General features: G+C 43.7%; 1 protein-coding gene across 1 annotated transcript in view; it reads right to left on the bottom strand.

Annotated features, from left to right (window-relative positions):
* The window catches only part of kif1aa (kinesin family member 1Aa), a gene marked incomplete at its 5' end in the record, with an annotated part of 34,881 nt that overhangs the window by 15,124 nt on the left and 7,559 nt on the right, over nt 1-12,198 (bottom strand). The window contains 21 exons of the mRNA XM_083671180.1: nt 1,860-1,997; nt 2,236-2,414; nt 2,500-2,648; nt 2,817-2,907; nt 3,012-3,084; nt 3,455-3,635; nt 3,954-4,037; nt 4,162-4,268; nt 4,465-4,544; nt 5,787-5,862; nt 6,026-6,105; nt 6,344-6,477; nt 8,784-8,926; nt 9,351-9,429; nt 9,589-9,667; nt 9,768-9,785; nt 9,885-9,950; nt 10,115-10,192; nt 10,397-10,508; nt 11,743-11,921; nt 12,017-12,085. Of these exons, the coding sequence (XP_083527306.1) occupies nt 1,860-1,997; nt 2,236-2,414; nt 2,500-2,648; nt 2,817-2,907; nt 3,012-3,084; nt 3,455-3,635; nt 3,954-4,037; nt 4,162-4,268; nt 4,465-4,544; nt 5,787-5,862; nt 6,026-6,105; nt 6,344-6,477; nt 8,784-8,926; nt 9,351-9,429; nt 9,589-9,667; nt 9,768-9,785; nt 9,885-9,950; nt 10,115-10,192; nt 10,397-10,508; nt 11,743-11,921; nt 12,017-12,085 (2,195 nt within the window). The remainder of the gene's footprint in view (nt 1-1,859; nt 1,998-2,235; nt 2,415-2,499; nt 2,649-2,816; nt 2,908-3,011; nt 3,085-3,454; nt 3,636-3,953; nt 4,038-4,161; nt 4,269-4,464; nt 4,545-5,786; nt 5,863-6,025; nt 6,106-6,343; nt 6,478-8,783; nt 8,927-9,350; nt 9,430-9,588; nt 9,668-9,767; nt 9,786-9,884; nt 9,951-10,114; nt 10,193-10,396; nt 10,509-11,742; nt 11,922-12,016; nt 12,086-12,198) is intronic.

The following is a 12,198-nucleotide window of genomic DNA, read 5'->3' on the forward strand; positions in this document are numbered from 1 at the left end:
TGACAGTAAGAGTAGCTCAAGATATGTGTTCACAAGACAAGTCATTTTGGATGAGATTCAAAGGTATGGAAATGATAAAAAGACAAGCGTAAAAGCCCCAAAATGTCTACCAATTGCATTCAATATTAAGTAGGATAACGGGCTTGCCCTATAACAATGTTATTTAATATATTAAATGTTTCACAGTTCTATTGGGAAATAATGAAAGGGCTATGTGTCTGGTCGTTAGCAATGGCATTTCTCCCTCAGAACTCACAGAGACTAAGACAGTGAGAGAGCTGAGACAATGAATTGTGGCTGGAGCAGCTAGCGTGAGTTGGAGGGCAGCTAGAATTAAAAGGCAGGGAGTGCCTTGGATGTGGACAATGGGAAAATGGACAGAACGAGAGACGGGGGACGTTTGTTTCTGATCTTTGCATGGATTCTACCCAACCAAAATGACGTAACCCCCAATAACATCTGCTCTCACGCAGAGTTTCAGCCACAGTATTCTTGTCCCTACAAAATACTGAACTTGTAAAATCAAAGATAGGCCAATATGGAAATAAGTAGTGTGGTTGCCACAACAGTGATAAAACTTCTATCAACAAAATTGTGTTACTGTAACTCCCATATTCTGCTTGTGCTCCCCACCCATGTACACAAATCCCAGTGTCCCATGTTCCTCTCTGTGCAAGTGTGTGTATGTGTATATACTGTGTGTGTGTGTGTGTGTGTGTGTGTGTGTGTGTGTGTGTGTGTGTGTGCGTGTGTCGCTGTGTGTGTCGCTGTGTATGACGATGCGTGTGTGTCGGTGTGTGTTAACGCGCTCATGCATGTTAAGAGAGGCAGCAGAGAGACCCTGTGTCTCAGTGTGAAAGAGCTAGTTTCCTCCCCCAGCATGCTCCTGAAACCTCACCAACCTTCCCACTACACTGAATAATGGTGAGCGGTCGTAAAAGGGATCCTGGCCTTCGCTGAAGCCTCGGCAGAGCTCTCTCTCATCATCATCATCATCATCCTCTCCCCCGAGCTCCGAGCACGGGTCGTCCAAAAAGATATCATCGTCCAGGTCCTCCAACTCCTCCAACTCCTCCTCCTCCCCTCGCTCATCCCGCCGCGAGTCAGCGAGCTCAGTAATGTCAGAGTTGGAGAGGGTGGGGGAGGGGGTGGGGTCACTCATGCGCTCGCTCATGCAAGTTTTGAAAAGGGGGTTGCTGGTGCAGCCAGAGACATGGGAACTAGGTTAGTACAACAAGATAGAAACACACACTGGATAAACCTAGAGAGGAACAGGGGACCAGTTCTGCTATAGCTCAGCAGAAAGACTTGGCTCCCTTCAGATCAATATGGCAGGCTTTGAGATGTATTTACAGTTTTATTCAGTGAACCTTGAATACAGGAGGGTTCCTTGTGGCTAACAGCCACCCTTCCTCAGAGGTCACTGACAGATCTGGTGACTAAAGAGTATTCTTAGCTTTGGTTGTGTTGATGCTGCAAGCCCATGTTCACCAAAAATGCAATCTCCTCGACAGTCAGAAATAAACCACTCAGGCTATTAAATACCAGGCTATCAATAATAATGTCTTTCCCCTTCCCCCAAAACCACTTTGGGGATACCAAAATGATGCAAGGGGCTCTATGGATGGTTTTTGATGCATAGACTCACTGCATAAATGTGTGCGCTGCTTACTCATGCTGGTGCCAGAACCATGCATTATGATCCTGCTGAAGTTGATTTGTGCAGGAATTTCTGGCATGGTCATAGGCAGTGAATAAACAGTGTGGACTGGGCTTAGTGATTAATCTCTAACGTTCCCTGACCATCTGTGCTCCTCTATGACCTGACCATGCTTTGACTTGGTCATCATCTACTGTACCTGCCAACCAGACGGAACCAGGGGAAGCGGTCGTAGAAGGGATCACCACCCGTCATCACATTCTCACAGTCTTCTATGGCACTGCTGGGCACCTCAGCTGCTCGGTCATACATCTCTCTCATAAGGTCCAGCCTCTGCCTGCAGGGGGCAGCATCAACCACCAAATCAAACATCATAAGCAAAGAAATAGATCTGCTATAATGCTATCATTGTTTACATTGCTGAGAACTGTCCATACCTGTCCATACTACTTCATATATGTTCTACTTACAGTACACTGGGGCTGAGTGGCTCTGTGGTTCAAGTTCACTAATTGTTTTACTGACTATGTTTCTACATGTATACCAAATATCCGGATTAGAGCATGCTCAAGTACCGAAGCTTCTCCAGTGTCCAGTAGTGTGTGGCTCCATTTTTCTGGTCCTGGACCTCCACAGCTACAATGGTGCGGGGGAAGGGCCTCTTCTCTCTGTCCTTGGCAGCCTCAGGGGGCAGCAGGTCCGGGGATAGTGGGGAGTACAGTGTGTCTGTGAGCAGCACAAACTGGAACTGAACCTGGGGGATGGACACAGGGTGAGGTTAGGGCAATAAGAGAAACATAAATACATCTGTGGTGATAAAAGACATGAATTTCTAAAACCTTCTTCTTGAGCTCCACACTGATGGCATTGGCCTCCTTTAGGAAGATTGCATTGCCCCACAGCAGGTCTCGGAGGGAGGTGAACTGGTAACACCTCCACTTGCGGAATCCCCACAGCGCCAGCTCTGTCTCTCTCTCTGTCCATTGCACTGAGGGTCAAAGAGTGTAAACAATCACCACAAATCCAGTTCTCACCAATTTGATCAAAGAAGGAATAATATTGTAATCTGTTCCTTTGTGTTGCAGTATATGCTTACTGAGCAGGAAGCAAATCTCAAAACCTAAACAGACTGAGTTTGATATAGATCCACCTCTACCTTCCTCCTCAAGTTCCTCCTCTTCCTCGGTGACATCGGGGTAATAACGGTCCACCTGCTTCTGAAGGGCTTCCAGCTTGCTCTCATAATCCTATGGATGAGAATATTATTTCACAAAAATGTAAATATTTATATATAATATAACATAAAATACATATAATATATCCATTCATTATGTGTGCTAATAGATCTTACCAGTCTCTGCTGCTCCAGTAGGTTATTGGCCTCCTCCCTCTCTTTGCGGTACTGATCCTCCAGCTCCTGCAGCCTGTAGACACAACCACAAATAGAACAGCGGAAGCTGAGGAGACTGATACTGCACCTCAGACCAAACAGTAAGCAGCACTTTGGCTGTCATTCCAATCCCTCAGATGCCTAAGTTGCAGTATATGCTAGTTATTGTGACTCTTAATTTCTGGTATATGTGTGGTATTGTGCAGTGTGTGATTTGTTACAGCTGTTGTGCTCAAAGCCAAAAGCTGGACTTACTGCTCTCCTATATACTGTCTCTTTTTTTTCCTACTTCAATTTTTTCTTCACTCTCTCTATCTCCTACTGTATCTTTACACCTCCCCTCTGCCTTTAGTACTACCTTCTCCCCCTCTGAGTGCTACATAATATCTCCTCTCCTGTCGTACCTCTGGTCCATCTCCTGCTTCATGTCGATGCCCTGTTTATCGAGCAGTTCTCTCTGGGCGAATGCCCAGTCCACAGGCTCCACAGGGGTCTCAGCGCAGGGGGTCCTCTCCCTCTCCTGCCTGGCCTGCTCCGGGTGGTTGAAGCGGAACACATGACTCTTCCCCAGGATGATGCGATTTCCTGGACAGGTCAATCCAGAAGGCAATAAAATGGACCAAGAGCAACAAAAAGCATTTTTTTGCTGTATAAACATACAATATACATGTATACAAAGAGACATGGACATGAATCAAATCAAATCAAATTTCATTTGCACAGGATACAGCTGTACATTTACAATGAAATGATATGAGTGAAGAATATGAGATGTTTTAAGTATGAGAGGCAGAATGAAGTAAGAAAGTGTAGGGGTTATTTCATAGGAGGAGGGAGAAAGAGAAATGGGTAAGAAGAAAGAAATATTGAGATGGGGAGAAGAGAGAGGGAGAGGTGACCCACCGGATTTCAGCACTGTAGCCTCTGTCACTCTCTTCCCATTGACATAGGTCTCAGCTTCCTCGCAGGGTTCCAGGATAACTGCTGCTGAATGACAGGGGAGAGGCCATGAGGGAGGCACTCCTCCAAACATACTACTGTACGTCTTCCCCAATATCATAAAACTCAGGCTACATGCTACTCATCTATAGTGCAGGGTAGGGTAGCTCACCTTCTCCCATGGGGCCAGTGGTGCTGGTGAAGGTGCAATGTTCATCCTTAATGAAGTGACCACTGAGGACGATATCCTGCCGACTGCTGGCATCCACTCGACCCACCCTGGGCAGGAGGACAAGGACAGAACATTACAGCGGCATTTAAAGGACAGCCAAGGATTGGGTGGAAATACTGCAGTATGAAGCGGAGCAAGATACTTGCTTCCATATGGATACATAAAAAAAATGGACATTAGGTGGTCTCGTTCTTGAGCATCAACAAGCAACCATGAGATGTAATGGGTTATGTTCTGTCTTACTTGGTGATTCCATCTTTGATATAGTAGAGCAGGCACTCTGACATCAGAGGATCTTCATTGAGGTTCACCAGATGAGGTGTCTAAAACAAGAGGGGTACGGTTCATTTTGGAGTTCCTTTCTCTCTTGTCCTATCTATCGCATGTGAGCAATGACCTTGGGAGTTAGATCATTAAACCAAATGTCATCAGGTACTGTAGATACTCCACAGTGACTGTTTCCACCATCACTCAAGTCAATTGGATGTACAATGCCATTTTTCATAAAACACCTCCATGCATACATCTGATATCGTAACACAGAGATTCACTCTATTGAATAAAGAAAAAACCCATGCAGACAGAGTCAGATTCAGTGCACTGGGATTCACAGCACCAGTCCATAGGTGTTATTTATACCCATGAAACACCACTGAATCCACTAGCAAACAGAAGAGCAATAAATGTCCCTAAAATAGAGACACATGTATTTAACGTGTTTGCTTTTCCATGTTTACACTCACTGCTGCTCTCAGCGTAGTGCGCATCTGTTTGCAATGAATAATGAAGTAGATTAAAGGACAAAACTAAGGGACTAAATGAAAAAGAAACCCTTTACTGATTTCCTTCACGAGTGTAAAGCACAAGGTCGAATTAGAGCAATGGAGACAGGCTAATGCCATAAAGCCTTAGATGGAGAGGACACCCTGGGGAAGGAAATCAGTGGCGCACACTCATTAACCACATAATTCTACTTCATTTCTGTGTTTAAAAAATTTAGTAAAAAGTAACTCAATTTCAAATCCAGCGTATGAGATTATTTTATCCTATTTTTAAACAGAACTATGGTATTGCTGAAAGCAGTCATTGAGAAGCCATTGACTTGAACCTCTTAGGCATAGTATCCATTTTGAAATAGTGTCAATATTTTAACACATACGGGCAAATGGGCCCTGTTGAAACATACTCTCTTATTAATACAAAATGAGAAAGGACAGAGTTCACGCATAAGAATTGTCAAAGTGATAGTTTAGTTTAGTGGGGCACTCAGAGAGGAGATATGTGATAGCTATGTGACACTCCAGAGAAACAAACCTCGTTGGGGGAGAACAGCCCTACATTGTCTATAAAGACGGCCTGGGGCTTTCTGTGTGAAGGCTTCAAAGTAAATAAACACAAATGCATCACTTGAGAAATAAATTCAAACAAAGTATACTTTCTTTTGCATCAAATCTATTCTACTTGACTTCTGAATATGTGAATCAGGTCTCATTGAGAAGCACAGCTACTTTTGTTGAGTACATGGTATTACCTTGAAGACCTGTTAAATTAGACTGTCTCCTTACCTTCTTGGGGGAGAAGACACCCACTGTGCCACCATCTTCCCTCATGGCCACACCCATTTCAGCCAGCAGGGCCTCTCTGTGGAAAACAATTACACCGTTGTCACTAGAAACTCAACAAAAATGCTACATTTACTCCTGTGTACCTCAGCATGTAAATCTACTTAAACCAAAGCTGTATAGCCTGTTCCACATCGGTTACTGCTCTACAATTATGGTGCTTTACAGTTCTATAAGCTCACCTTTCCATTCTAATGGCTTCGGTTCTGCGTAGTTTCTCCTCCCAAGTTTCATTGAGCTCAGCGATGATTTTCTCTGTCTCCTAATAGTTTAAATCATAAAACTCTTATCAGGACACAGTCATACAGGAGTACATGTAACAACTTAGCAACTTAATGCTTTACACTTTGTTTGCATTTAAATATGAATGCTCTCAGTAGTGTCAACACACAGTCATCCAGGTTACTGGACACATTTAATGGTCATACGCAGTGATGGGATTGGCCATTGGTGTATCATAGCTGGGGGTCTGTGTAAAAGGTGTGCCCTCTAGTTTTCACCTTGAGCCTTTCGATGGCCTCTTCACTGCCAGGGCTGAACATGATGCGATCATGGAGGCTGGCGATGGATCCCGCACGGCTGGACAGGGCGGAGAGAGAGGGGGAGGGACTCATCCCCGTCATGGTATGGGTCACTGTGGAGAGATCATCCTTTTGATTGACAGCTTGCCGTTTATTGTTATTGTTCTTGAAATCGGATAGGTCTGTCAAGGAGGGGCGGGGCATGGGAGGGGCGGGGCATGGGAGGGGAGGGGGGAGGTGGGGAAGCCAGGTACAGGGAAGCCAGGTACAGGGAGGTAAGAGAGACGGAGAGAAGCAGACAGAAAAGGAAGAGAAGAGAAGAAAAAACAGAAAAGAAGAAGAAAGAAGAAGACATATATATATAGCTTGAAACAAATCTGAAACACAAGCGAAAGTTTCACTGCGAGTAAGGTCACAAGAGAGAGGAGAAACAGCTCCTGCCATACAAAAATAATAAGAACTTAAAAGATACAACTGCATCGGCATATAGCGACTTGAGGGCCAAACAGAAATAAACCAGATCTAACTTCAAGCAGTTCATATGCAATCAAACTTCAAGCAAAGCGTTCTCAATATGCAGAATCATACTAAAATCAACCCTGTCATCTACCTTAGCTTTCCCTGTCTGAAGAAAGCAGGAATATCATTTCAGCTGCATCGAGTTACCATTCTAGAGGTGAATTAGAGGTCAGTGATGTCCTCAAGATATATTGTCTTGACCCTCCCTCATATTGATCATAATTCAATACTAAGATTTTTCCTTTCTATTTGTCATGGGAAAAGCACCATTCAAGTCAAACTATCCTTGGATATACTATTTTTGATTGAATATTATATTCATGTAACATAGAAGAACACATATCATCCCATCTATGGAGGGGGCTGTGGTTCCTTAGAGAGCACTAGCCACCACTGTGGAGATCAGATTACAACTAAAAGCTGGTGAGGTTCATTAACTGCTCCACCAGCTACTGTAAAACAATCATTACCTGATACATTACTGTAAAAAGGAAACCATTTCTACTATAGAGCGGAAGGTCTCTCATTGATAACCAAATAGAACATGGACATTGGTGATTTCTTTTTTTTATTATGCATTATGTTCCCCATTTTTCATCTGCTCTTGTGATTCACTGTGCCCTGTAATGCATAATAACCTAATGTAACCTTCTACAGAACAAAGAATATCAGCACTGCAGGTGCTGCTATAGCAACACCAAGGTGCAAAATGGGACACGCGTACCGTATCAAACAAAACCATCAGCCTAGTTGCTTTCTCAAGTCATGTCATGATTCTTGTGAGACACTGAAGCAAGAATGTCCTATTTGTCTTTACTCTAACTAAGACACATGCTAACTACCCTATCCTGCTAAAGCCTCATCCTCATACAGCATGCGTACATTGTGCTCATTGAGGATTACATCCCACAGTGCCAGAGGAGCAACCTTGATGCCACATCAGCCCTCTCTGCCAGCCAGGGGTATAAGAGCATGAGCTAAGCACACAACCAGCTGTTATGTGCCTTTGGGCCAAAGTTAGTCACTCAGACATCCATCTGGGCACTGGAAGCACTGATGTGATATTCTACATCCATAAACGCTAGTTCATCAAAGTGTAGATGCACATACTGAACATTTGGTGTATGATGAACAGACTGGTTTTCTGTATATGACTCCTTCACACCAGCGCCAAAGCTGTAAGCACACAATAGAATCTCTACAGCACCAGGGCATGACACCTGGCTAGAAGCCTGGAAATGCTAAAGATTGTGGTGGTAAAATAATTTTTACAGTATTTTTCACTCTACCCAGTCTGAAAAGGGATGACTAGCGAATACATTAGACTGAGCCCCTATTTACTTTGGTGTAAAAAAATCTGATGTGATCCGATTATGTCAATCATTTCATCATTAGATACTCGGGTGCTGCAGAGAATGAAGCTATGTAAGAGCTGCTAATGCTAAGTTGCAGGAAAGTGCACAAGAGCCGAAGAAACACACATTTCAAACCAGCAATCTCAGTGCCAGCAGGCCCCCGATACGCTGAGAGAGAGAGAGAGAGAGAGAGAGAGAGAGAGAGAGAGAGAGAGGGAGAGAGAGAGAGAGAAAGAAAGAGAGAGAGAGAGAGAAAAAAAAGGGCAAGAGAAAAAGAGATAGGAGAACACTTTGAGACTCACTCATTCACTTATTGTGAGCTAAACATTGTGAGAGAGTGTGAAGTGAGTAAAGAGGAAGAACGGAGAAGTGAGAGTGCAAAGGAAGTGAGCAGGAGAGATTGGGCGGCAGTGGTTAGCCAGTGATTTTCATTGTGAATATACATGTGAGATGTGGTCTCCATATAAAAACATTTTAACATCAAATCATTATGATTAATGTATGTAAGAATGGCCTCAATGGCCAGAGCAGCCAACTGGACTTACTTTCGATGATGTCACCCAGGCCCTGGGCATAGAGGAGGTCCTTGAGGCGGCCCACCTCCTCCTTCAGCTCACGCACCAGGCGGTTGTTGGGGTCCTCGTTGATGACAGCGTTACAGCGGATCTGTTTGGCTCGGTCTGCATACCTGTGGAGAGACACACAGGCATTATAACACCTGGGAGTGGTATAACTGGGGCTTCATTGAGACCCACTTTGACACAGACACAAACACACACACACACACACACACACACACACACACACGTACACACACGGACACACACGGACACACACACACACGCAAAAGGCTGAATCCCCTGGGTACCCAATTACACGATTCAGCAGTCTAACAGTGCAGCTGCAACTTTGAAGGGTGTTTGAAGAGTGAAGCTGGTACAAGCCACTGAGAAAAACATAATCTGTCGTTATGCAATACTGAGGTATTCAATGGCTTCGTCCTTCAATTCCACATTCATCAGCTGTATGGGAGGATAAGACAGAGACAGAGACAGAGACAGAGACAGAGAGAGAGAGAGAGAGAGAGAGAGAGAGAGAGAGAGTTGCTCTACCTGAGTGTGCTGAGGGTCTCATCATAGTTGATATCTGCTGGGCTGAGGGCAGCAACCATAGCAGTGCGAGAGTTCCCCCCTGATCAAGAGAGGAGATGACATTCGTCAGGGCACTGTACATACACACTGACTGTCGATTAGAATGTACTACAATGGGGTTAGATTAGCTGTATTTACCCTTATGAACATACGGTAGCAATCAGTAAATGGTCTAACAGTCACTAAGTGAGCTTCATACCTAAGTTCTCTCTCAACAGCCAGGTCAACACAGAGTCTCTGTATGGGATGTGGCTCTCCACTTTCTTCTTCTTCTTGTTCTGTGTGCCAAATAAAACCCAGATGAGTATACTGTCAGACTGCATCAGAACTAAGAACCATGAAAAGACATACTGCAGGTTAAGTAAAACAATACATTACCTTATTTAGTCCAGAATCCTACAAAGTAGATAATAAAACACAAACTTCAATTTACAGCCGTTTTAAGAACACTGTGGAGAAATATTGTCAAATATGAAGAATTGCCCGTACATGTACTACTTCCGCCAAAGCAGAGATGACTTTCCCCAGTGTGGTCAGAGATTTGTTGATGTTTGCTCCTTCCTGTAAAAAAAAGAGTAAGAGCAAAACTTTTAATGGAAGCTAACATCAACACAACTCAATCACTTCACCCCATAAGAAGAGACCCCTTTGAGCAAACAATAACCAATACCATCTCTATCGGACTACTAGCAGAAAGGCAGAGGCAGAAGAAAGTCAAGTCTCACCTTCAGCCTGGTCCCTTTGGCCCCTGTAGAATCAGCCCTCTCACTCCCTGCCAAATCCACCAGGCTGATTTTGCTGACCTGTGACAGAAAAGGATATTTGAGGTGACATCAAATTAAGCTAAAGTAAAGACAGCAACAGTTTGCACCAAACATCATCACAATGCCACTGCCATATTATCATGGTGTTGAAAGTCACAGAATTCAAGTAGCTAACAGAGAACTGATTGCAATTCATTCTACTGTATGAAATGGGACCACTCGGAATGAGACAGCGCCCCGTACCTTCTCCGAGGTGTTATCAGTTTCAGCATCATGGCGCTTCTGGGTAAAGATGATGTTGAAGACAGCATGAGAGCGACTGCTAGTCTCGTTCATGTTGGTGGCTGCCACAGTCCTATACAAAAAACATTGTTCATCTGTGTCATTTTAACAAGTAGAGAGGCAGTAATGTAACACAGTGAATTGCAATTATGTTGCGACAGAAAGGCAGCTACATAAAAAAGGCAACAGCACCGAATTACACTTTGTAAATCATCCCAGATCTATTCCACAATAATGTGCATAACCTCTACCCTGGAGTTAAGCCAGGGCTATGATTAATTGTATGAAGAAGAAAACAGACACATCAATTAAAACTAATTTCTCAAATGCTCTCGCCACTAAAACATAAATTATCAGATGCCTAATAATGCATTACATTTAATTTGAGGCGATTTAGGCTGGTTCGTCAGTGACTGGTAACACAACCGTCTAATTGCATGGTTGGTTTGGAGCTAATGAGACAGTGTGATGTGCTAATTTGTGGGGGATGCTCAGCCTGTGCAGCAGTGAGGAAGAGTGTTGCAGTGAGGTAGAGGCCTTGTTTGTCATTACGACATGTCCAGTCCTGTTGTTATCGGATGGTTGGATGAGGGACACGTTGGAAGAACACCGTCAGTACTGACACCTTTTTTGCAGTGTGAATAGACAGAGCATTGAGCTGTCTGGACTTGTCACAGGCAGCATTCCCAGTGAGATGTATACCGCACTGAATGACAAGTCAAGCAATGGAGGTTTTAAGGTTACTAAACTGCTGCTAATTGAGCTTTCATTGTCAGGCCTATGGATTATACACTTATACACTTATATACATTATGAGTAGTTTCAATACAGGGTACATTGGACTAATGCTCATTCAACTTGCTTTAGAATCTGGAATTTCAATGAGTCATCACTGTTGTGAGTCTCTGAACAGTAGAATTGTGTCCTCTTTGTAGAGTGTCCTAGTTTCCGTCTTTAATGTGTTGTTGATTTCAATGGAGGATTTTCAATGGATTTTCAATGGTGATCTATTCTTGTCATTCAGTTTGAGTTTTCCCATGCAGTAAATTCACTAATAGAAACATAAATGTCTCCTTAATTAATCTATTCAATCGTGGCAATTCACAGCATGGAAACTGCATTTCATCAAGCCTTCTCAAACTGCCCAAACTGCTGCTCAAACTGAGAATGAACCCTATTTGATCAACATCTATTTTATGTTTTGTATACTGGTTCTTTTATCCCTGTAAAGTGTGTTAAGATGTGAAATGCAATTTAGATAAAGAATGATTTGATTGGATTTGATTTGAAGTGAGTAGTGCAATCACCTGGCCTTGTTGCCAGAGTCCATCAGGTCCTGGATGTCATTGTAGGAGGTGACAGCCAGTTTGGACAGGTCCTCTACATAGGGCCCCATCAAGGGGTGCTCTCTCACACGAAGGTTCCCTTTGTTCTTAGGGTTGAGCAGGTCACGCACACGCTCACAGTAGATCTCCATGTAGCTCACCTGGAGGGTTAAAAAGGGTTAGAAAACATCTAGTGTGTATGGAAAGCAACCAGACATGAAGACAGGGGCCAACAACAGAAGCCCTCCATGATTACCTCCACAGAGTAGGACTTTGTGTTGTCAATATTGCTGTCGTTGATCTTGGTGAAGAGGTCTTCACACAGCTGGTAGGAGAAAAGGAAAAAGGGATGTTTAGTGTCTGTTGTGCTTTATGTTTAAACATAGGGTCAGACCCTGGATGTGCCACCCAGTTATACCTCAGGTGTGAAGGTATATT

Source organism: Argentina silus, assembly GCF_951799395.1.
Source record: "Argentina silus genome assembly, chromosome: 6".
Lineage (NCBI taxonomy): Eukaryota > Metazoa > Chordata > Actinopteri > Argentiniformes > Argentinidae > Argentina > Argentina silus.